This window comes from Streptopelia decaocto (genome assembly GCF_964273445.1).
Source record: "Streptopelia decaocto genome assembly, chromosome: 1".
Classification (NCBI taxonomy): Eukaryota; Metazoa; Chordata; class Aves; order Columbiformes; family Columbidae; genus Streptopelia; species Streptopelia decaocto.
In genome coordinates this window covers 179,419,394-179,446,220 of record NC_138663.1, presented here as the reverse complement: position 1 = coordinate 179,446,220, position 26,827 = coordinate 179,419,394, and the positions used below count along the sequence as shown (strand labels likewise).

The 26,827-nt window shown below is 38.9% G+C and overlaps 1 protein-coding gene across 5 annotated transcripts in view; it reads right to left on the bottom strand.

Annotated features, from left to right (window-relative positions):
* DGKH (diacylglycerol kinase eta) overlaps positions 1 to 26,827 on the bottom strand; it is a 172,687-nt gene that overhangs the window by 69,699 nt on the left and 76,161 nt on the right. For 4 of the 5 annotated variants that reach the window (XM_082053712.1, XM_082053713.1, XM_082053715.1 and 1 more), the window contains exons 3-4: positions 15,188 to 15,298; positions 12,914 to 12,994 (exon numbers count right to left, since the gene is read on the bottom strand). In XM_082053712.1, the coding sequence (XP_081909838.1) occupies positions 12,914 to 12,994; positions 15,188 to 15,298 (192 nt within the window). Of the gene's footprint in view, positions 1 to 12,913; positions 12,995 to 15,187; positions 15,299 to 26,827 lie in introns of those variants that run through there. The other variant, XM_082053716.1, reaches the window with a different exon arrangement.

Here is a 26,827-nt window from a genome sequence, read left to right as displayed (position 1 = left end):
AAATAAATAAGTCAAGCAGATTTAATTTAGAAGATTAAGTTACTTTGAAAATTTTCACTGTTGTCAAGTAGCCAAGAAGTCATTGCTGATTTTGGAAGAGAGAGTTATCAAAGCCAGATACTGCAGTATATTGGAAAATAATGAAATTGAGGTAGTGGGAATAAAAAATGCTTTTAATGCAGTAGGCATAGGGAAAGAGTGAGTATATACAGTCTTAAAAGTTGAAGGCGAGCAACACAAGTCCTAAAACATCATAGGGAATTAAGAATGTCTGTATAGGAAGAAAAATGGTCAATTACTGTGATAATGTTCCTGTTCTGTTCAGAAAAATAGGGGACTTTTTGAGTGGTGAATGAAGGAGAGAGCAAGAGGATATTGTTCAGTCTGCCACCACAGAGGTCTTGCCATAAATTGGGATTTTCATACTTGTTGACACTAGGATAATTTGTCTTCTAAAAATACACATATATTCATACATATGTACCTACATATCTGGAAATTACTTTGACGAAAATTACACAGTCCAGTTTTGGCCCACTACTGCAACTTTTCTCTCAAACAGCACCTATTAGGAACAAGCTTAATATCTTGAAAGGAAATAAAATTGCGCCTTGGGTTTTCAGAGGGGATAACTTTACCAAAAACATGCTATATACCTTCAAAACAATGGGTTTTGATTTATGATTGTAAAATAAAATCACAGAGAGTTCTACTAAAGCCTACATCTTCTACCATATCAGCAATATATAGGAAAATATAGTCACCAAAGCTTGGTGGCTACATTTCTGGTTTCCTTTACTGATTTAAAAAAAAAAAATGCAGACTATATTTGCTAATCAAGAAAATAATGGTCTCCATCTCAGCAGCAACACAGCAGCTACTGTAAAGCACCCTTCTTCCTGCAACATGATATATGCACTACGACACCTTCTGCTGCTCTAAACTATTATCAGGCATTACACTAATAGCACTTTGTACGGCTGATCTTGAATTGACTTAGTAATGTGGAAACATCACTTAGAATCTGAAACGGGTGGGGAAATGGTCTTCCTGTTCTTTGAACAAATATTTTAAAAATATCTTTCTGGAACTAATGAAGACAGGGTGATATAAAGAGAGAGAGCACCCTCACCTTAGGGACTGCACCCGATGCCTGGGGTACGAACGTAACCGATTTAATGTTTTGTAAGTTCTCTGTGTTTCTAGATGTAGGAAAGTGAGCTCTGGCAAATACCTTTGCTTTCTGTCTGACCCTCCATCTCCCTCTCCTCAAGCAGCAGGGTCCATATGAATGTGATGGATGGATGTACCTCCATCACAGGGGTGTGGGTGGACTGCTGGGGTCACTGATGTCCCCACATCTACCAGAACTTGTCTGCAAAAATCACAGTGCTAACAGTTGGGCAGCTTCCTACAGTGCTTTAATTTATTGGATTCAGGATACTAAATAAATTATAACGTTATATCACTGTCAATGGTGTAGTTGGTGCTTTATGGTGAATTGTCACTCTTATTTTTCAGGATGAGCTGAGCCAGGCAAAAGTATAAATTACAAAGGGAGCGGAGGATTTAAAAGCAAGGCAAGTAATAAATGGCTATTATATTCGCCTGAGTACAATACAGAATTTATAATCAGAACAATTAGCTCTGTCTATTCCACTAAAACGTTGCTTCCCTCTTCTTGCTGGCCTTCTCCTGTTTCACTGTTGCCAGGCTCACAAGTAATGAAGTAATGTGTGGTTTGGGCCCCCACAATAAAAAAATCTTAGAAGGGTGAAGGAAAGGGTTAGTCCCACACAGCATCTGCTGCACCAGTACAGCAAGACAAGTGGGCTTAACTAAAAGGCAGGACAAAAGTGGTTACATCACAGAAACAGGTATAAGGTCTACTCTGATTTGACTCTGCAGCAGAATCCAGCCCAGGTAATTTAGGTGGCCGTGCCTTGGACCACATCACCAGCAAAATGAAGGAGCATCTCCCAGAATCCATCCAGGTACATGAAGGACAAGAAAGTGATGACGAGTAGTCAGCATGGATTCACCAAGGGGAAGTCATGCTTGACCAACATGATAGCCTATGATGAAATAGCTAGCTTGGTGGATGAAGGGACAGAGGTGGATATTGTCCACCTTGACTTCACTAAGTCTTTCAGCACTACCCCTTAAGATCCTCATAGAGAAGCTGAAGTATGGGCTAGATGAAAAGACAGTGAGGTGAACGTCTGGGCCCAGAGCGTAGGGATCAGTGCACAAAGTCTAACTGAAGGGCAGTAACTAGTGGTCTACCCCAAAGGTCAGTATTGGGTCCAGCTGCACAAATTATCTGGATGATGGGGCAGAGTGCACCCACAGCAAGTTTGCTGATGACACAAAACTAGGAAGAGTGGCTGATATGCTGGAGGGCTGTGTTGTCATCCAGAGTGACCTCTGCAGGCTGGAGAAATGGGTCGACAGGAACCTCATGGAGTTGAACAAGAGAAGGGCAAAGTCCTGCACCTCTGGAGAAACAACCCCAGGCACCAGTGTATGCGGGGGGCCACCCAGCTGGAAAGCAGTTTGGCAGAACAGGACCTGGAGGTCCTGGTGGCCAACATGATGAAGATGAGGCAGCCATGTGCCACTTCCACAAAGAAGGCGAACGTTATCCTGGGCTGCATTAAGACAAAGCATTGGAGTCAGGCTGAGGGAGGTGATCCTTCCTCTCTGCTCAGCACTGGTGAGGCCACACCTGGAGTGTTGTGTCCAGTCCTGGGTTGCTCAGCAGAAGAGAGACACAGACATACTGGAGAGAGTACAGCAAAGGGCCACAAGGATGATTAAGGGCCTTAAGCATCTGACATATGAGGAATGGCTGAGAGAGCTAGGACTGTTAGCTTGGGAAAGTCTCAGGGGGGATCTTATTTATTTTGTAAATACTTGAAGGGATGGTGCAAAGAGTCAATGAACACAAACTGAAAGAGACTCTGTGTGAACACCAGGAAACACAGATACTGAAAAGCTCTTTGAACCTGGTCCTGGGCAGCTTGCTCTAGGTGGCCCTGCTTCAGCAGGGCCTTGGACCAGATGACCTCCAGAGGTCCCTTCCAACCACCAAATCACTCCTGATTCTATGAAAACAGAATCTAGGTAAATCAAGTAATCCAGTTAGGACACATCCTAACTGTAAAACAGATGCAAAAATCATCCAGCAAAGGACACTCAGTATTTAAATATAGCAAAAGCAATAAATCATTCTTGTAAAGGTAAACTGGAAACTGCCATATACAGATCAAGGCCTGCACATTAAATTCTTTAAAGTCCTTACATAAAGATTTGTTAAGCACGTTATTTCAGACTGCTGTGCCCTTAGCTCCAGTTTCAGCAGCTCATTACACGTTTATCAGATGGGATGGCTGCTGTGCTTAAAGGAAAACATCTAGTTAAATATTTAATGGCTTTAAGTGCAAAGTTATATAAAATAGAACAGCAAGTGAGTATTTTCTTCTTCTGTAATAACAGATTCCTGTTTAAACATGATCCAGCTGCTGGAAGCCAGGGATCCTTGTTCACTAGAAGCAGGAAATTTATTCAAAGTTTACACCAACGTCCTTGTTTATAAAATTATCCGGTAGACAGGAACTGCACTGAGGGATGATTTTTAAGGTTTCTCCAGGTATTTTAACCACATTGAGAGCAAGAAGAGGAAGAAATGTCAGAGAATACGCAAGTGTAGAACTGCAGGAAGAATGAAATTTGGCAATCTTCTTGAAGTAATTCAAAGACCAGTGCTCATGTTCCAAATACCCCAACTGCTTCATCAGTGCTTTACTATCAGTGCAGACAAGGAAATAAAAGACATTTTAAATGCATTTACTTCTATGCAAATCTTCTTAATGTATTTCATAAATTAAAGAAACTCTCAGAAAACTAAAGGAAGAAATAGAGACGTCTTCTGCAAACTATTTAAAAAAAATCCTGCTTAAGCTTGAAATCTGTGGAAAACAATAAATGTAAACATAACTAGAACAAAAATGTACAATTTAGCTCAGAATGGTCACATTTTTAAGCATGCCCTTTTTTACCTCTTCTGAAAAGTGTTCAGCTTTCTTGTAATAGCTTAATCCCAAGCGATTTATCTATGGATTTTAGCCTCACAGCTGAAATGCTTTATTGCTTTTTCATAATGAAACTTAAAGCTTCAACGTTTCCAGACACTCTAGGGAAAGGGAGACAGCGCATCAAGTCAGAGATAAGGAGCTTAAAACTTGAAAGTCACACCCAAAGCTATTCAAAGAGCTCTCAGCTTCATTACATTTTTCTGTCACTGTCAGAGGGAGGGGGAAACGAGCAAATGCTAAATGGAGGAAAAAGAAATCTAAGTGCATCACAAGTGCACGCTAATTGCTTTTGTCTCTCCATTTTTGTTCCCTGAAGCATATTAATTTGGTGTTTCAGTTTGGTTTTTTTTTTTTCCTAAGCTGCCTGAATATAGAAAAAAAAAAGAGTTGAAAATGGACCTAAATGGAATACAAAGCACTTCCCTCCTCTTTCTGTGGTTTGGGTATTGCTCGGGCTGGGAGCATGGAAAAGCCTTCACCATTTAGAGGCTCATCAGCATCTGTATGAAACAGCAAATGGTTCACAACTAGGAGAAAACTAAAGCCAGCCCAAGAGTTAGCTCTGTGTGCAAAGCTGAGTCACGCTGAGGAGCCCAGCACGGGAACTTGAACTGTTTCCAGCAATATTCCACCTCCTGGAGATGACAAGAGGCCTTGAGATCTTCAGGGGTGTGCCTCCAGGACCTCTGTCAGCCTGGTGCTGGACTGCAACTGGGGCACAGGGAACATCTGGAGATGCCATTCCCCCATCTGTGATGGTGCCATGCAAGGGGAAAATTTAAAATACAGCATATTTGAGAGTGGGATTCACCTCTCAGAGGAAGACTCTCTAAGTAAAGACATCTACAAATGTGTCTGCACTCCCACCATCATCGGTGTATACCATTCCCAATGTTAAGACACAACCAGAATGCAAAGGAAATTTCAAAGTGAAGCCAAGCCCAGGAAATTATTATACATCTCCTGGATAAATTGCAGGTCAAATTTGAGGTAAAGTATGCTGAGAGGAATCCTAAGGATAGCTCAACAAGCAGTACTTAGCACTTCAGTAGAATTTCTTTTGTTTTCCTTCACACAAATAATTTCATAATACTACTGTAAGCTCATAAATCATACCCAGATCACTAATGATAATAACAAAACCAACAATAATAACAGTAGATATTGTTATTATTTAGTTTAAATTAGTAAGCAATTGAGTTAAGATGCACCAATTTCAGGAGTTTCAGGAGGTTCACACCAGACTCTTCAGCTGGGTAAATTTAAGGAGAAACTATTTCAAATTGGTGGTTTATGTAAGTTTATTAAGAAAGAGAAGCATGTTTCCAAACACAAATCTATTCTTTGAGTGACCTGTGGTTTATTAAAGGGAGAAGTCAAGCAAGAATATCTCTCTTCAAGGGAATATCAGCAGAAACTATGTGCAGAAATTTACTCAAAATACATTTTTAATAAATAAATAAAATTGCATATAGATGCACGCCAGAATATTCATACAGAGCAAAACTGAAGGTTTAATCACGCAGTGAAAAAAGTTTGCTTAGCAATATATGAAACCAGGGGAAACCACCCCAAGTCTGAAATAAGCCAAAGTCTTGAAGGTGGTTGCTGAGCCCATGATCCCACATGATCCCAGGAGTCTCCCAAGAGCAGCATGGCCAGATGATTTCACCAAACTACAGAAAGAGGAAAGACGGTGAAAGAGAAGCAGCAAAAAGCCCAGAAAAGGCCAGTGCAACCTTTAGGTTACTGGGCTTCCAAAAAAACAGACTGAGGTAGAATAGTGACTGAAGGAGGCTTTAGGCTGTGAGTAAGGAAACCATCTCCTGATGTACACCAAGACCAAACTGCAGTAAAGTGGATTTTGCAAACTAGCGGGACAGCATTAGAGAAATACCTCCACTGGCATCCATAAGCATTTCTGCAGTTAAATAAAGCTCAAGACCCTGAGCTTTGGGCAAATCAAGAGTCGGTAATAAAACTGAACTGATGTTAGATTATTTAAATAGGAAAGAAACGGTACTAGGATAATTATTCCCAGCTTTGAGACTATCTCTCTCTGTCTCTGATATTCAAAAATACAGAAGACTGGAGTGCCCAAACCTAAAGATGAAAGGTTTTAAATTCCTTTGGGAAAAGGCTCTTTTCCTCTTGATGTGGCTTGGGGAAGGTTAAGCAGTTCTCACATTCCCCAAAGTTCTCATAGTCCCTGAAGAAAAGCCTCAACAACAACTCCAAAAAAATCTGAGTGGCAAGAAAGGAAGCAAAATATGTCCGAATCCAAAGAAATTTACACTCTCTCTCCAACATACTACAAAAGTCTGGCAACACATTCTCTTTTCTGAGGCCATCATGAATATTAAAAGTTAAGTTTCTATAATCAATTAGAAGCAGCTAATCTCAACAGTGACCAGAGAGCTGACTGATGTTAGAAGCAGCAAGGCTGAAATAAGCTGCTAAAAAACAATATGCCTTCAAGCCCAGCCCTAATATTTGGACTAATGTTGGACCTTAAAGTCCAACAAATAGCAAGAATTGAGTTTCCAGTACAACTAGGCAATTTTCCATTAAAAACAGAGGCTGTACAGGAGGATGCAAAGGTTAAAAGAATTGGTTTATGCTTTAAACTGGTTCCACATAAATTATATACCAGTAAACTTTACATCCCCAGCCAAGATGTAGGATATGCTACATTCAGGAATATGGATAGGAAATAAGGTAATCAGAGTTCTGGAATAAAACAATATAAACTGGAAGAAAACAAGGCACATTTTAACCACAGTTGAAACACAGTTGCTCCAACAGATTATTTGGCCTACAAAAAGTACCTAACCATCTCAAACTAATAGGTCAAAGGAAAATCAGCCAACATAAATGTTTAGTTTTTCAAAATCTGTCCCAATTTACAGAGTATCAAGAAAATTGCAGACAACTGGATAAAGATTTTTTTTTTGTTTAAAAACATATTAAGCAGAACAGTCTGCTTTCAGGTCAAAGTGAATTGATAAATCTGACCAAAAAAAGTGGAAATTAGAGAAAAAAACCTTTCAACTTTTTGTAACAAAATTACACTCAGGGACTAACTAATGAAATGCTGTGCATGGTTTGTGGGTTTTTTTTCTTTTTATAATATGAAAATAGTACTTTAAAACAAAATTTAATCCATTTAATTTGTACTAAGCTAAGTACTTCCGTTCAAATAAGTTAAAACATCAGTTTGACCCACAATTATTTTTAGTTCAGTCACTGAACCAAAAAGACCGATGATTTTTATGTCCTGATCATGTGATGAGAAGAAAGCTAAAGGACATTTAAAAAGTAAGGAGGAATAGTACGGATTTTTAATATGGGGAAAGATTAATGGATCACAAGCACCTTATTATTCTCTTACGAAGTTTTGGGGTGAAATTCTTAAACTGGAAGAGAAGCGTAAAGTAGCAATAGGGGAACATTTACAGAAAGAACAAATTTTTGATTACTTAGTTCCCCCCTCTTGATCACCACGGTACTTCAGAATGAGCCAAGCAAGGTATTAAACAGACAGTACAGTGACTTGAAAAAGTTCAGTGTTGTTAGTAAAAACAAAGAAACACACACCCAAAAAAAACCACAGAAGCATAGAAGAAATATTTAGGAATTACAGACAGCTCTGAATTAACAGGAAAAGGATCTTGGTATCACTGTAGACGATAAAAATATGCATAATGTGTTGCTGCTGCAGAAAACAGACAAAATGTGGGATCCATAAGGAATGTAAATGAGTGTTAACTTAGAAAACAGTCCCGAATATCTGTAATTTGTACTCCCTGAGTGTCAAACTGGTCACTTCACTTACAAGATGATGCTGCAGAATACTAGTCAGAAGAACTGCAATAATAGGTAAAAGTAAAGAAAAATGTTTACAAATATTATTTACCCTGGAAAACAGTCAAACTGAAAGGAGGTAATAAAGAATATAGAATAAAGAACAGGCAGTTTATAGGTTTCTGCTGCCTTTGCCTCACCACACTAGGTGAGAATACTTAATTAAAGCCTAGCACATTAAGAGCTCTGCAAGGAAGTATTTTTCCACAGAATAAATAATTAGACTCTAAGGTCTATATGGTCTATAGCATCACTAAAACCAAGAAATCAGCAAAAAATGATGACATTAGACATTTTTGCAAGCATACCCAGAATCCCAGTAATCAATGTTATTGGCTGGAATATAAAGTCTAATTTCCAGCCAGTTTCTAATTACTAAGAACTGCAGTAGGCTTTCCAGGACAGCAGATCTGCCTACAGCAGCTTCCTCCCTGTCAAGATGACCACTTTAAGAAGACGCATATTCAACAAAAAGTACTTGATTCAGCACCTGATTCAGAAAGCTAAAAGCAGGGATTGACATTGCAGGTGCCCTGGATGACAAGGCTCCTATCACAGCTAAGACAGAGTAAGTTAATAACCAGTGGAGCCTATACTGAATTGAGCAATTACAGGAATTTACTTTAAAGAACTATTAATCTTATCCTACATATCTAAATGTAGAGGTCTATAAACCCATCACTTAATCCCACCCGAAGTTTGGGCAAGCTGAATCCCTATCATCTAGTATATTAATTCTCATGTTCCTGGACGGCAACTTCCAGAAAAACAGTGAAATTATTTATTTCCTCTGTTACTCTGAGGTGTAATTAGGTAACAGAATGAATCTGATTTTCACTTTTCTGAATATACATATAGTACAAAACTGAGATTACGTGGCATGTGTAAAAGCTTAAATTGGACTAGAAGTTGGCCTAATCAAAATCAAATGCCTAAAGACAAATATATGAAGTAATGCCTCAAAGTCAGTATTTCCACCCTGAAATTATTATTTTCCATCATATTTATCACAGAAGAGCATAACTGAATTAAGTGTTTCAAACATCAGTTTGGATGGACTAAACATAGGTGTGGTACATGATGCCTGTGCATTTTACGTGAGACTCTAGGACAGATTTATAATAGCCCAGAACATTTTACACATCCATGTGGCTCAGCAATTGAAAGGCAGCATGGTTAACATCTACAGAGGCTTTTCCTAGCCAAAGTGCATCAGAAGTTCTTCATCATCAAAAGCAAGGCAGAGGTAGAAACCTAAGCCGAAAGCTAACCTGTCAAAATTCCCTTTGAAATCACAGTTCATTATCACCCTGTTGCCCTGAGGAACTTCATTAATTGAATATGCCTGTTCAAGAATTATTTCAGTATTTAAAAAACCTTCTATCAATTAGAACAAAAGCACGCCACCAATGTTCCACATGCCCATGCCTGCATGCTAGAGAGCACTATTCAGCCTTATTCAGCCTCAAGTCTTGTTTTGAGAACAATAAAGAGATTTTTCTTAATGCACTTGAGACACCAACAAGCCATCTTTCATTCTTGCAAGCTAAAATGCATGAGGAATTACAGCTCTCAGCAGAATTGGTCACTGCCCCATCTGCTTGCGTGCAATAGGGATGGGGGGCTGATTCATCCCTGAAGACATAACACGCTGTGCAACTACACTCCTCAGGACGTGCTGGGACAACATAAGCCACCCACTGAGGCCAAATCAAAGCGCTGTCGAAAAAAAAAAAAAAAACAAAAATTCGTTCAGCAGATTCCCCAGCATCATGAGGAGGACTCAGTGCTCACTCACAGCACTGAGCTACAGGCACGGGGAGAGCAAAAGCCCCCATGTGCTCCCGGTGTGGCTGATGGAGGGGGTGATGCACATCTTCCATGGGCTGAATCGCTCTCTTGAACCTCTTCTCCCTCCCCACAGGCTTCAGAGATTGGCACCTAAAAAGTCATCAGGAAGAATCTGGCCTTGAGGGTCTCATATGAAGCCTCTGAAGTCAAGGGTCTAGATGAGAATGCTCACGACTACAAAACACCCATCATCTATTAAACATCATTCTACTTGCAAGCTCCTTCACCAGGAACTATTTGCTAGCAATGAGCTGCTTGTCAATTGAAAAGCAATATCATAATCAATAAAAAACTGAAACAGATAAGCTGTTTCAAGTTTAGCAGCTTCTCATTTTAATTAGCAGATATTTATTTATCTCAGCTTTCCCCCAAACCTCAATTTGTTTGTAGTAAGAAAGGAAAAGTATTCTGGTGGGTAAACACTGGTATTTAGTTACATAAAATACTCTGCAAGCATGTGCATTACAAATAAACTCAACCTTAAATCTGTGCGTTATGACTAATTTTAGGACTTGAGTTTTATCCAAAAAAAGAGCATGGAAAAACTTGACATGCACAGCTCTGTCTCCAAACATACAAACTACCCGGGGCAAAAGAAGGCAAACCAGTAGCTGCCACAAACTGCGGGTGGGAGATTGAGGGGGCAGGGGTAAGTGAAATGATAAAAGGATTTGGGGAAAAAAAAATGTTTAACGTAAATTTTAAAAGGTGTGTTTTCCTGGAAAGATCGTCATTTGGTTTCTATTCCATCTACATAAGTATGTGTTAAAAATAATCTCTATTGGGACAAAAAACCCAAGAGGACTACATTAGCTACAGAAAGCTAAAGTTAAGGATTTAATTTTTGCTTTTTTAACAAAGAGAATGCCAACAGAGCACTTATAAAGAAAAACAAGTGATTTCAAGAAAGGCCGGTTTATCTTTTTTAAGATGAAAGGAAAAAAAAAGGAAAATGAAATGTTTCTTTTTATTTATAAGGAGTATTGCTGGAACGCTACACTCCTCCCTCAAAAGCAGTGCAGGCAAGGCCAGAGCTGGATTAATTCACTGAGCTGTGTTGCTGGGAGACTGGGTTAGGCAAACAGAAAGAAAGAAGCCAAAAGATTAAGCGAGATGATGACTGTTACCATATTTCACAGTCAAATCAGATGACACTTCAATCCAGGAGAGCTATAAACCCAAATAATTCTTCAAAATTAATTTGAAGACTCCTTAGAGAAAACACTGTTAAAGCTGTAGACCCTGAGATTTTGTTCTCACTACCGTCTTCTACAGGAATCTTCGTACTGGATATAAAAAAAAGTATTTGGTGAAGAATGAGATAATGAGTGAGCCTAAAGGATTATGAAGGACACCAAAACACCAAACAATGAAGAGAAGAAGAAAAAAATAAATAAATAAAAATACCCCAAACCATGCCACTTTTCTTCCCCACAAAAAACTACACCAAGATGAACATCTTTATTTTATGATTCAGTGATTGGTGGTAATACTTCATAGAGAAGTGTTTTCTTTATTGTCCTTTTCCCGCAGTGGAGGCTGCAGTGAGGGAAGTTTGGGTCTTTAGGGGATGCTGAGCCTTATATCCCATCTTGAACAAGAAGTGACGATCACAATCACTGGAATAATCAGCTCATCATCTTTGTAGGCCTCATTATTCCTCAGCCATCCCAATGCCTCCATGACAGCTTTACTTCTGGCCAGGAGCAAGGCAGAAGCCGAGCTTCTAAGCAACACCAAAAACATCTTTGAAAGGCAAGCTGGCACCTCACACAGCCACCTCCACGTTTGAGACTTTCTGTCAAATTAGTCTTTTTTATTGTGTTCTTAGTCAGCAAAGAAACTTAGATTGATTTAACAAGCCGGCCTGTCCAGGCCAATGCAAACACATCTTTGAAGTGCTCTTGACTACTTCAGTAGCTGCCTGGGAGGCAGCAGAACAAGGAAGAACAAGGAAGACCTGGTGATGCTTTCAGAAGACTTGCACTGGATGGCCTTGGAGAAGAACACTGGTAATACATACCACCTGTGATCATTACAATCCTCAGGAAAATGGAAAATCCACATTTTAATAGGGAATAATGGGATTTGCAGATTAAGAAAGGTGACACCATCGCAGTCAGTGGGATAGCACATAACTTTCGGAAGGAAAATTTTACCCATGATCTTCCTCATAGCTAGTTCTTGTTCAAAAAAATTTACTTTTCCAGGGTTTAAGAATCGGCAGAGGAACTATGTCAGACATTATCACTTAATTCCAACAAAGCAGTTGAACAATAAATGGCAAGACCTGTGTGTGAAACACACTTGTGAACACAGATTTATGAACACTCTTCATTTCTTATACCAGTGTTGGAATCAAGGTACGACTCTGGAGACAGCTTTTCCATGTGACTTGGAAACATACGGGAATATGATTGACAATGAAAACAAAAAAAGCCCCACTTCAGTATGTCAGAAAAGAAAAAATGTTATTATAAAAAATTAAAACAATAACACAATTACATTTTAATCAATTCAGCGTATCACCTTGAAGACAAACTGCAGCATAAAAGTAAGCTGTACTAATGAGTACTAACCAAGTACTAATACTGAATTTTGATAAATTTTTAATGCCTTGTAGGCAGGCTAGCACATCTACTCTTGCAGCTTTACAGTAAATCAATACAGATGGAAACGTCACTTTTTCTTTTTTATTTCAGAATAGAATAGAATAGAATAGAATAGAATAGAATAGAATAGAATAGAATAGAATAGAATAGAATAGAATAGAATAGAATAGAATAGAATAGAATAGAATAGAATAGAATAGAATATTTCCATTGGAAATGACCTACAATGATAATCTAGTTCAACTGCCATTGGATGCTGTACCAGCAACTTTTGAAGCAACTGTTACCTAACACTCTAAATTTTGCTAAAAAAGCACAGAGACAAAATTATCAAGAGCTGATGTGATATTGTTGTGATACATAAAGCCATTTCCAAATAAAGGACATTTTATTTCCAAATAAAAATTATAAGTTATTCAGAGGATTCTTGATTTTCTTAGTAACAGTGTATCTAAAGCTTTCAAGATCAGTATTATAATGGTTCCATACCGTGAAGCTGTTGTTGACATTTTTTGTGCTCGATTCAGCTACGCTGGCATCTGACAGGTCAACTTCATCAAATATTAGTGACTGTGAATGGAAAAGAACACAAAAACGTTAAATATAGTCTGAGTCCACTTTCAGGTATGCTTACAGTCTGTGCTTTCATTTCCTTGTGTCCATTCCAATTGGAAAAGAAAAACAGAAAAAAAAAAAAGTAGTGAAAAAATAGAAAACGATGTGATAGAATCTCCTATTACACCCCTAAACACAGTCCTATTTTCTACCTAAATGGTACATGAGAGTATACAAAGGTGGCTCCGAAGTTATATATATCTTTAAAATCTCTTTTGATGTTGTTGTTTTATTTTTAATAGATGCAGGTCTGCTTTGTAGCATAATTGTTATCTCACAGAAAAGAGGTTGACACAGGAATGCGTGCAGGCAGGTTTTGAATGTCTCCAGAGAAGGAGACTCCACAACCTCCCTGGGCAGCCTGTGCCAGTGCTCTGGCACCCTCACAGTAAAGAAGTTTCTCTTCATGTTTATATGGAAGCTCCTGTGCTTCAGTCTGTGCCCGTTGCCCCTCATCCTATCGTTGGGTGCCACTGAAAAGAGTCTGGTCCCATCCTCTTGACACACACCCTTGAGATATTTATAACCATTGATGAGATCCATGCTCAGCCTTCTCTTCTCCAGGCTGAACAGACCCAGCTCTCTCTGTCTCTCCTCATAAGAGAGATGTTCCAGACCAGTCATCACCTTCGTAGCCTGCTGCTGGACTCCCTCCAGTAGTTCTTTGTCCTTCTTAACCTGACAAGCCCAGAACTGGATACAAATGGATTAACTGCCTACAAATGAATTAACTAGTTTTGGGATGGAACTTTACATTCATGAAATTCATATTACATTCATTTACATTCATATATGACACGGTATCCATACAAGAAAATGGAGCTCAAAGGCCTGAAAAGATCCCTTCTACTCCTTTGTTCAATGTTCCAGTAAGAGTAATATATGTCTTCTTTAAACACCCCAGCCTCTGGCAAAGGATTAATTAGGTTATGTTAAACTCACATTGGGTCTTGAAGCACAGAAGAGAAGACCAACAAAAACGCGTCCCCTTTTTTATAGCCATAGCATGTTCTTCCTCTTCCATGCCACAGGAAGGAGAATGGATGCTGGGGGCGTTTCAGCATTTCTGGATTCAATGCTACAGAGTATTTGTACAACCGCCTACATATTACACCTCCTTTTCTCATCTTCATGGCACAGATGACATTGCCATTCCAAGAGTTCTCATCTGCCATTTATTGACTCTTTATATAAACTGCTCAGGGTAGCACCATGTGCAGAGAAGTGTGACAACAGAAGTACTTCAGTGCTGGGCTCCCTGGAGAGGCGACATTTTCCCTGATTCATCGCAGTCACGCTACCACATATCATGCAACTTTAGTCATATAGCCCTAGAAAGAGAGGTCCCTATGCCTTAGTACTAGTTTTGTTGAGAAGATGAGGCTATAGAAGTTGACAGGGACCTGAAGCAATTCACCTACAGCTCCCAGGAGTCGCTGCAACTCCACAGGGTAAAGAAAAGCAATGCCCATGGCTGTGAAACAGCATAATTCGAGCCAGCCCAACAAGCCAAAATGCTCCCAGTCCCTGTCCCAAGGGGGTGGAAGGAAATGCCTTTCACCAAGAAGACAAGTATTCCCCTCTGCCCACCCCCAATTTTCCCACTAAAAAATTTCACTTGTCAGAAGACAGCTTTTTCCCTTCTAAATCAGTTTCGGCAGAAAATCTTCCTGTCTTGACTTCACATAACCATTTCCATCTCTTTAACAGCAATATGGGCATCAGACTGGAAGAGTTTTAATGAAATTCAGTCTGAGGGACTGAGGGACAGCCGAGCATTATCTACTTTTTACTGGGGTTTTTTATGTTAGATTTGACTGCCTGAGAGCCACCTTGAAAACAAATAAACAAACAAACAAACAAAAACAAAACAACAACAAAACTACAAGCCACATGCAACTCCTTAAGATTAGTTTATTATTTGTCTGAATAGTCCAAAAGGTTAAAGTAATTGTGATAAACTTCACTAAAAAAATAGGGAAAACACCAGTCCTCCTTAGTTAATCTAACATATTACATTTGATATACAGTATTTTTTAAACAACACAATCACTAACAAATTGTTACTTTATAATTATTGCACTTAGAAATCTAAACAAAATTGACGTTACAAGCATATGGCGTTGGACGCTATAAGCATAGAATTACCTTTGAATCCTTAGCATAGTAAAGAGTACGTCCTCGAAGTTTGAAATAACGTTTTTTCCACCTCTGAAAAGAACTGGTTTGCTTCAGCAGTAATCCTTCTTTTATACTTGTCTGAAAAATATTAAAATACAGAAGACAAAGTAAATACACATCCAAATAGCTACACATACAGATGAACATTATGTTTTTAATAATTGGTGTTACACCTCATGTAACCATGAATTTACATTGGTTTCTATTCGCATTAAATTGAGACATTCTCTGGACAACTAGAATTTGCATTGCTAGTTTTTAATCAATTACAGCGTTGGCAAAATGCTAATTTTACAACTAAAATGAAAAGGCAGTCGAGAGGCATATAATTGTTGTGAAGATGAACACAAAATAATGCGATTTTTTGGACAGCTGCAAACCCACAAATATTACAGTAAGCAACAACTGATGGCGGCACAATTCAGAAAAGAAAAATCTAAAACCCATCTACGCAAGGTCATTTCCAGTCCAGAATCTAATTATGTTGGGGGGAAAAACAATTTCCACATAGGCACTAATTCAAAAAGGTACTTAAATGCGTGTCTGATTCAAGCACATGAATTATGCCTTTAAAGTAGAGGGAATGATCCAGTATGATGCAAGTCATGCACAACTACAAATGCGCTGCAGAACTGAAGCCTTCAGCATGAAATCAGCTTAAAAATAAGAATAATTATTATACGGAAACTGTGAGAAAAGTACCAGCTACGGGTATTTTTACCAGGCAAATATTTTTAGTCAAAAAACGATTCGCTGATCCAAACCTTTCCACTGCAGACTGAACCCTGCCTACATAAAGCCCATTTGTTGAAATGAGTAAGACACAAATTAGTATATTTTAAACGTGTATGCTGCTTGTGCCAGCATGTGTGGGATTCATCCAACCCATTACAGAAATTCTCCACTTAATCATATGAAATGACATGACATAGCATACTAATTGTATGAATCTCAAAATTCATTTTCTTCAGCTTTGAAGCACACGAAGGGTATGAGAAAAAAGCAAGAACATTTGGATATTATATTCCAAAGTGGTCTCTAGTATTCCAGAATATTTACAATTTGTAGTGTAATAGCATGATGCGAAACATGTGACACAATTTCTAGACAATGTGATATCAACATTTGAAGTTACGCTAGACATTTAGAGGCTTAACCAAGACCTCACCTAAAGTTCATAAATATAATCTTCTGTTATCAGATGTCCTTAACTTTAATGAAAGTAATAAAAATACAGAAAAAACAGAAAGCACTTCAATGTTCCTACCGCTCCCCTGAAATTAGAAACATGGCTGTTACATACGCACATCTCACCCTTCACTGAGATACTCGTAACGTCACAGACCAAGAATATGGTGCAACGCTCACAAAGCGATTGAATTAATGCTCTCAGAAAAGCAGCCAGCTCAGAGGAAACATCACAGCTGAAAGTTTGGAGCTATCTCATTTCCCTTCACATGCTGACAACCCAGAGCAGTGCATAAGGCAAGTGTGGAGTCTTGCATCTGGGCAGGAACAACCTCAGGTTCCAGTATAAGTTGGGGAACAACCTGTTCGAGAGCAGTGTAGGGGAAAGGGACCTGGGGGTCCTGGTGGGCAGCAGGATGACCATGAGCCAGCACTGTGCCCTTGTGGCCAGGAAGGCCAATGGCGTCCCGGGGTGTATTAGAAGGGGGGTGGTTAGTAGGTTGAGAGAGGTTCTCCTTCCCCTCTACTCTGCCCTGGTGAGACCACACCTGGAATATTGTGTCCAGTTCTGGGCCCCTCAGTTCCAGAAGGACAGGGAACTGCTGGAGAGAGTCCAGCGCCGGGCAACGAAGATGAGGAAAGGCTGAGGGAGCTGGGTCTCTTTAGTTTGGAGGAGACTGAGGGGTGACCTCATTAATGTTTATATAACGGGTGAGTGTCACGAGGATGGAGCCAGGCTCTTCTCGGTGACAACCAATGATAGGACAAGGGGCAATGGGTTCAAACTGGAACACAGGAGGTTCCACTTAAATATGAGAAGAAACTTCTTCTCAGTGAGAGTGCCAGAGCACTGGAACAGGCTGCCCAGAGGGGTTGTGGAGTCTCCTTCTCTGCAGACATTCAAAACCCGCCTGGACACCTTCCTGTGTAACCTCATCTGGGTGTTCCTGCTCCAGCGGGGGGATTGGACTAGATGATCTTTCAGGGTCCCTTCCAATCCCTGACATTCTGTGATTTGATCAGCACCCCTGCTCTAGCTAAGGGGGTAGCACTTCCCAGTGGAAAGGGGCTGTTCACCACATGCCATTTTACTATTACTTGTCATTTTCTGACCAGACCCTAAGAAAAGCTAGTTTTACATGCCATAAATAGATTTAATCAGTTAGTGAATGCATGCACTTATTCAAAACTCTTTGCAGTAGTCAGGCGGCATTTCTGTTTCACAGCACTCTGTGAGATTTCAGAAGCTCATATACAGAATGGGAGTAAATGACTTGTGTGTTATCAAGGGTCAGAAGACGTAAGAGCAGAGAAAATCAGTTCCAAGGAGACAGTACTTATTCTACATACATGATGGGCAATGACTTATTGGAAAAATTTCCAGAGTGGAAAGGAATCAACATTCCCTAAAATGCACTGTATGTACTAGGAATCTCAGAACATAAGTTATACTGAATATTTTCAGGGATTTTAAAATCTGTTCGAAGAACATAAATCTCCCCAAACTTGAGCTATTACCCACTAAAGAATAAATTAAGTCTTTCATGTCATTTTCATGCCTATGTAAGCCATTTCCCCCTATTTCTGCTCACTCCTTAAAACACCAGTATCCCTAAAATCAAACCAATAAATTCAAAACTAAATCTATCTTGGAAGTCAGTCCCTTAAAACTAACTCCCTAAAGTTGGCAGCAAATAACCATGCAGGCTCTATGGAATGTATTTTGGTATCAAAAGCTTAGAAACAGACTAGGTTAGTAAACATTCCCCCAAGAAATGTAATCACTTCATGAAGTATACATCTGAAGTTTACATTTTACCACCCATAGATATACTCGGCTGAGGTTTCAGCATCTTAAATAGGCAACTCCATGGCTGCAGACATCAAAATTGAGCATGAAGCTTCAGCCCAGCATCCTTAATTAACTTCATTTAGCCTTTAAAATATGCAGAAAACTTCCAGCTGCCAACTGAGTCATTAGATAATCTGCTAATAATGCTTTCCTGAGTCTACACACAAGTCGCAGCACTTATAGTAATTTGAGATTGGAAGGGACCTCTCCAGTTGTTGAGTTTGGGTCCACATTACTGACTACAACCAGGTCATAGGAAGTTTTTTAAAAACATTGTTCAGGCTATAACTGCACCTTAAGAAAGCAATCAGTACCTTTTCCTTTCCCAACAGCAGTTAAGACAGTGCTCCAAGATCTTGCTGTTCTGAGAAACCTTCTTCTAATTAATCTCAGCTGGACATTAAATCTCAAGCATAAGCAATAATCACTGCCAGTTATATTAACTACTTTCCTACTGTAATTTCAGAGAAACAAAAAGTGCACATCCCACAATCGTATGCTGCTTCTCACATTTACAGAAACACCTCTCAATCACTTGCCAAAAACTCTGACTTCCCCATACAGCATCTTGTATCATCTAGTAATACAACACCCCTCCGGAAGTACGTGACTATAATGAGAATAGAATAGAATAGAATAGAATAGAATAGAATAGAATAGAATAGAATAGAATAGAATAGAATAGAATAGAATAGAATAGAATAGAATAGAATAGAATAGAATAGAATAGAATAGAATAGAATAGAATAGAATAGAATAGAATAGAATAGAATAGAATCACTATTATAGCATCCCTAACAATCTTCACTACTTTAGCCATTAACAACTAGGAAAATTATTCATAATATTATAATCACAACATCACAGTGCTATTTTCCTGAAGAAATCTAATTATAAAAATCACAAACACGTTTCATAAATTAAGAAGGTGTAAGTATGTGTTAAATTATCCAAGAACGTTGAATACAACTCTACATCACCATAATCTACATGACAAAAACAAAAGGGATATGTAGCTATTTTGATAACTAAAAAGTGAGAGGCATCTTCTTTTATATCAGATTTTTAAATATTCAGTATATAACACCTGAAAATTCAAAACTAACAGTTTTAATTTCAAAGACAACCAACCCCACTGCCTTACTTCTAATTCAGTCAGTTCATAAAGTCCCACATTTGCACAGAAGTCAATTTTTTTACTTCTGCTGCTACTAAGAAGATCAAAAGAAAGGAGAAAATATTCTGAATCTAGAAAAGAAAACAGGAAAGTGCCTACAGACGCATTATTGGCAATGGCAAACTAAAACATTGAATGATTATTGATAAAACTCTCCCCTCTACTCCTTTTCAGGTACATAAATGGATGTGTTGCTCAAAATGTGTCAGGAAAGTGAAGAACATCAGGAAATTTCTGAAAGTGACGAGAATGAAAATGGGATCACGAAAGCCCATAAAACAGGGCACGTCAAATGTAAACAGGAAATTAAGAGGGTGAAGAAGCAATTTAAGATACCTTGCAACAGATGCTCATGCTGAGACTAAAATATTCTTTAAACACCTTCAAAGACGAAAGACTGCTAGGGGTTTGGTAGGATCATTTTTCAACAGAGGTATGAAAAAGATACTCAAGGATGAGAAGATCACAGCAAAGCAGCTCATAAAATTCTTGACACCTCTCTTTTCCAGTGAGGATGATGAGATGGTATCTCACACAATGTGTTCTTCCTAACATCAGAACAGCTACATCAACGTGAAGCTATACATGAAGCTATGAAGATATACAGGAAGTACTAGACTGGCCGAATCACTGTCGTGTGGACCTGATGGCATTGACTTCAGGGCCCTGAAGGTCCTGAAAGGACCACTGACACTAACTTTCAATCCTGGTGAGACAGCAGAGTCCACACAAAGGAATAAGATTGCTGACCCCATATACATCCAGTGGAAAAAAGTCAACAGAGCTTTTCCAAAGGAAAGTTCTGCCTTGCTACCTGCAGGGAGTTCAGGGCCTGGAGACAAAGCATGAGGATAAATGAACATCCAGTGGACTTGGATTTTCAGAAAGTGTTTGACAAGGCTTCCCACCGAAAACTATTGAAGAAATTAAGATAGAATGGAACTGGAAAAAGTCATTTTTGTGGCCTGCAAGTTGCTTGAGGGAGAGGAAGAACAAGCAGGCCTTAAACAGGCACTCTCTCTTCTGGATGAAAAAGTCATAGCAGCAGGGTTCCCAAGGAATCAGTTTCATTCAAATTCGGTGACTCAAAGAAGGATTACACAAGGAAATCTTCATATTTGCTGAAGATACTAAGCTCTTTCAAGTAGTCAAATTCCATGCCAGTGGAAAGGAACTCAAAGGATGTTCTAAAACTGAACAGGTGCTCAAAGAGGCAGAAGACGAGCTTCAGCCCAGGTAAGATGCTCTGCTTTGGGGAAAACATCTAAACCTCAATAACATTCTCAGATCAACTTTGAACGGAGAAGAGATGGGGGAGTCACAGTTCACGGTTCTCTGTGCTCAACCACAGCCAAAAAAGCCCAAAAACTTCCGCTGTCACCAAGAAAAGTAGCAAAACCAAGGCAGAGGATGTCATTTTGCTGCTATATAAAACACGGGTGTACCAGAAAGTTCTGGTCTCTTCAACTCAAGAAACAGGATTAAGAGAAGGCACAGAGAAGGACTCAAATGATTCAGAGTACAGAGCAGCTGCCTTAAAAAGAGACTAAAGAAGCTGGAACTCTGCAGTTTGAAGAGCAGAAGATCGAGGGGATAATAAGATCAAAGTTTATTAAAGCAGAATATGGTGAATGCAGAACTATTTTTCACCAAATCCCACAATATCTGAACAAGGAGGCATGTGATGAAGCTATATTGAGATTAGCCCAACAAAGATATAAAGCAGCACATCTTTACACAGCAGGTAGTGACTATATGAAGCTTGGCTGTCATGAGAGACTGGAGAGGCAGACAGTGTCAGCGAGTACAAAAAAAAGGATTAGACAACTGAAGAACAACCACCTCTGTATGTGGCCCTTTTCAATATGCCGTGGAGAAATACTGGAGCACTGAAGGGCAGCCAAACTCATGTCCTGCGCCTGAGCAGCCTTTCCTGTTCCACTGCTCAGGATGGATTATTGTCTGAATCAGCGAAAAAAAAATAAATCATAGGGTGGATTTTTCCTGCTACATTGACAGTACCACTTTTGCTCTAAAGTCTGATGTTTGTGGTTTTAAATGGATCTAGGCCTTCATTTACCAAAATAATTAATGTTTGGATTGTTGACAGACCGGGCCATTAAAGAAAAAAAAATTTAAAAAAGACTATAGTATTTGATATTGTCTAACGCCCTCCTGTGACTCTTCCTATTCATGTAACTTTATGCAGTGTAGTACTGAAATAAAACCAACCCTCCTCTTTTAAGTATTGTGGAGAGTTTGGTACATTTTCACCAGCTGCAGGGGTATGGCTTCAGGCAGACAGACCCTTCATTACATTACAAGGTAAAGTCTCACAGCTCATATTAACTCAGAGCCCCTTATAATAATCCATGTGTTCAGTAGACTGAAAACTCCTTTTATTATTAAAAAAATCTGACGACCAACCTCCTGATTTTGATTAAAATTATGACCTGGGAATTCCAAGTTTGTGATTTTCTTGACAATCTCTGTATAGCAGCTTCCATTACTGTCACTTACACTGAGGGATTTTTCATTACTTACATCAAAATAAAAATAGATTTTTATCTACCGAGAATAAAAATTTCATCAGCTGCTCAGTGCCAGGTTACGTTTTTATTGAATATTCCTGATCATAGTGAAGGGAGCCTGATATCTGAAAATTAAAAGCAAACCAAGAACTATGTTAAACCTATGAATTTATACAGCTAAAAATGGTCAAAATAAAATTGAAAAGTAAGATCATCTTGTTGACTGTGTAACACTGCTTTAATTTCAATAAAATCTTAATAAAAACAAGTACCATCAAGAAGCTATCGCTTAGTGTAACACATTCCGTGTAACATGATATATCGTGGGGTACATAAAGCACCACGTTTGCCCCTGACTGCTGCTGCTAGCACATCCTCCACGTTACAAGTACCATTAGTGACAGAGAAATCACCATCAGTAGCAAGCTGCATATGCTCAGTCTGTCATTGGTGATGACAGTTCTCTTTAACTCATTAAAAGAAAAATGTCTAGCTAGCTATGAGAAAACAGCTTCCAAAATCTCAGAATGAAAGTCAGCCACACTGCCCCCACTCCCTACCACAACACTAACCTGTGGTTAAACATCATCATTTTCGTGTAATAATAACACAGTATGTTCTTCCAAAGTTATTCTGATATAGCATAATTTTGGGGTGCCTTGTGTGGATGAACTCTAGCCTAAATGAAACTGTAATACAAATAAATGCAATTATACAGCTTATGCAGTGCATTTTTTCCTCAACCTTGTTCTTCCCTCATGTTCCCTTCCAGCCTGTGCTGAGGAAATAGATTTTACATTACTGATGTTAAAATAATTACTGTTTCCTCTACGTGGAATATATGGCAGTGTAGTAAAACATGCAGCAAATATGAAACTGCAGAGACGTTGCCGTAACAAAAATATCTTGGTGGTAAGGTGAAGTCCAATTAGCAGATTGATTTAAAAATACAGGTTATAACACATACCAAAAATGAATAGGATAGTGATATAAACTTGATACAAGACTGATGGAACAGGGTGCCCAGAGAAGCTGTGGATGCCCCATCCCTGGAAATGTTCAAGGCCAGATTGGATGGGGCTTTGAGCAACCTGATCTAGTGGAAGGTGCCCCTGCCCATGGCAGGGGGTGTGGAACTAGATGATCTTTAAGGTCCCTTCCAACCCAAACCGTTCTATGATCCTATGTTCTCACTCCGTGTTCTCATTAATCAGGGCATGAAACAGGTGTAATACACTGAAAAAGGATAAAACACTTCACAGGACTGTGACTTGGTACCAAAGACTTAAGGGTCTTGGCCTGTATTGTACAACTCAGCCAACTTAGCATTTTACAGCCTCCATTTAGAGCTTCAGTAGGTCTTCCTTTTAAACTACACATGCTCTGAGAAGAGATTTAAAACAATTAAGCCTAACTGATTTTGAAACAGAAGAAAGAAAGGAAGAAAGAAAAAAAAAAAAAAAGAAAAAACCAAACCCCATGATAAACAGTCAAAGCATTCAGCTGGCAAGATTTTTTTCTTTACCAGACTTCCTTAGGTCTTGGTCTCAACTAAGTAAGAAGAGCACTCAGCACACTTCCCAGTCTCTAAAATATATGCAGTATAGGTCCAAACCAAATCATTTTGCTGCCTCACACAGCAAAATATGAAAAAAAAAAAAGCCATTACATTTCCACAGAGAAGACCAAACTGTTCCTCTAGTTCTATCCAGCATTGATATGAAAATTACAATTGATCAGTTACTTAAGGAAATTACAAAATCAACATATAACAAAAATATATTAAACACCACTACAAACTTTTAAGTAATCCTTTCTTGAAAATAAATTATAAGTTAAACTTGTCATAACAAACCTTCTGTGTTTTGCTTCTTCCAGTTCTAATTTTTGCCCCTCCGAGAATGTTTAAACAAATTCCAGTGATGCTGTCAGACGTTGCAGGAGCTACCCTGGGTACAAGAGAGCCTATGCAGAGCAACTTCAAGCTTGCGACTCTCCAGGGGAAACTGGGGAACAACTCATTTCCCTCTGGCTGGCTTTTTCCACACCTCTGCCTTTTACCAATCAAGTTAGGAATGAGAAAAAGCTTTTAACAACAGAATTCACACAAGGCCAGGAATAGTTGTAGAGTAGAGTAGAGTAGAGTAGAGTAGAGTAGAGTAGAGTAGAGTAGAGTAGAGTGGAGTGGAGTGGAGTGGAGTGGAGTGGAGTGGAGTGGAGTGGAGTGGAATGGAATGGAATGAAATTAGAATAGCATAGCATAGCATAGCATAGCATAGCATAGCATAGCATAGCACAGAATAGAATAGAATAGAATAGAATAGAATAGAATAGAATAGAATAGAATAGAATAGAATAGAATAGAATAGAATAGAATAGAATAGAATAGAATAGAATAGAATAACAGTTCAATTGGAAGGGACCTACAAGCATCACCTACTCCCAAACATACAGATTGTAAACAAACAATTTCAGGAAATCACAATATCACACAAACGTGCTTAAGAAGAGCAAGTTCTTAAAATCTTCATATTTATTCACTTATTTGAACAGATGAAAAATGTAAAAATACCATCCCATCCATTCACTTTCTTCACTAAATTACCAGTTATTGTTAGACAGTGATCCATCATTGCAGTTTTTATCTTACTCAATATTCAAGTCTATAGAAACAAATGGACACCAATTTCACAGACGCTGTAGCCCTGTGATACTCAGATTCCTGATATGTTTACAATTATAGAGAAGTTTATTAACTGAATATCCAAGCATTCTTGAATTTTTATAGTTTTTCTGATTGCTGCAGATACAGAGATTACACGGTTTAATCTAATTCAGTGGCTGCACTCCATTGCAAGTTTATATTGGCCCCAATTTTGTTTTACTGGATGGCAAATAAAATCCTGGATACGCATTAATCATGTTTTGAATTACATTTTCTAGTATTTTTCCACTAACAGTCTTAGCTTAATATTCTACTTTTAGAACAATTACACTAATAAAACCTTTCATTCCATAACAACTCAAAAGCAAGGATCTCTCGCTTACCTATACAGCTTTTCGGGCCTGGAGAGACAAATAGTACTATATTTCCCACTACCATGAAATTAATCTTTAAGTGAGAAGGCTGGGAATCTCATTTGAGTAACGATGGTAAAATTACTAGTGAAATAATGCAACAAGGCAAAAAAAAGCAGTGCACAGCAACAGGTACTTAGAATAGCTAATGTATTACAGATAGTGAAAAATCCTTTTGATTATCACCAAAGTTATGTAGAGAAAGCAGAGTGGTAGAGAGTGCCACAGAGTGGAAATCTATTCCCAGTCTGACTGCAGATTTTATGTGTGACCTGGGGCAAATCAGTTAATGGGTGTTCTTTGGTTTTCACACTTTATTCTCCTTCACAAGAGTCTGGCTGTGATTTCTCACCATTTCATTAAGTGTCTCACTAGAACTGGCAGAAGGCTGGTCCTACTTGTAAAGACCAAGCTGTCAGGGAATAGGCGTGCCTCAGCCTATTGAATTATTGGGTATATTGCTTCTTATCTTGGCCTTCTCCACGTTCTTTAGCATCAGGTCCTCTGACTCAGCAGCAGGCACAGGTTTGCCCCAGTCTTCTTTTCTCTGCTGACGTACCTGTAGAAGACCTTCTTGTTGGTCTTCACATCCTTTTTAGATTCAACTCCAGGTGGGCTTTGGCTTTCCTAACCCCATTCCTGCATGATTGTCTCTCTAAATTCCTTCTGGGTCACCTGCCCCCGCTCCCACCTTTTGTACGCTCCATTCTTATGTCTGAATTTCTTCAGAAGTGCCTTGTTCACCCACGCAGACTGCTCGTAAGGTTGCAGGACTATCACGAACAGCCAGATTCCAACTCTCTGTTTTTCACTCTACTTTGTGTTAGTTCTAAAAGTGAAAAATTTCCTGTAGCAAAAACACATCTTTTTCCGAAGTTTGTTTTTTCTGTAATTCCTTACAAATACTATTGAGTTACCCCTTGTAAAATTTCTCCCAATCAGGATTTTCTTATACAAAAATCCAGTGGTTCTAGACAATGTCTGGAGCCCAAACTGGCATGAAAAATCCCAGTTCCAGTTACTATATTTTACATAATATGTAGTTTTAAATTTAGTAAGTAACTATTTGATAGCTTGGTGCATCTTGGAGGATGAAAAAAAAAGTCCACAAAACACAGATTGTGAGATGTACTATAAAATATACTATATAGCCAAACAGATCTGTAGCTTACTTTCCAGGCCACTAACCGTTCTCATAACCTCTGGTAGGTGACTTATTCATTGTATCTCAGCTCTGAACAGGCAGAAAAGGAATAACACTTCTTCACCTCAAAGAGATGTAATGCTCATACATTCACTTGTTTGTGCAGCTACATATAAATATTGCCTGCGTACCTACTGAAGCAGTATAACTTTAGTAAAAAGATTATTATTGCAAGAGTACTGCCAAATTCCACCAAACAGCAAGGCACTTTTAGTAAAGGACAGGGTCTCAGCTGCTTCTAATGCGTCTCATGGTAAAATCCCATTTTCCTTCCCAGTCTTCAGCAGCAACCCCAGTGGAAGCAGAATTCTCACATTACAATGAGAGGAGGAAATTCTCTCTTTTGAGATGAGGAGACTGGAGAGCAGAAGAATAACACACATCGGACCCTCCCTTCCCTCTGTTTACTGATGGGAAATGAGAGTCTGTAATTACTTTTGAATTCACGTTCCCTTTGTGAGCAGGCTCATTCATGTACATGCTATTTTCTCTCATTCAGAAAACACAATAACGCTGCTTCTCTCCAAACACAAGTCTCTGACCAGAGCGGCACAGATCAGCAATTCTCAGAGTTTAA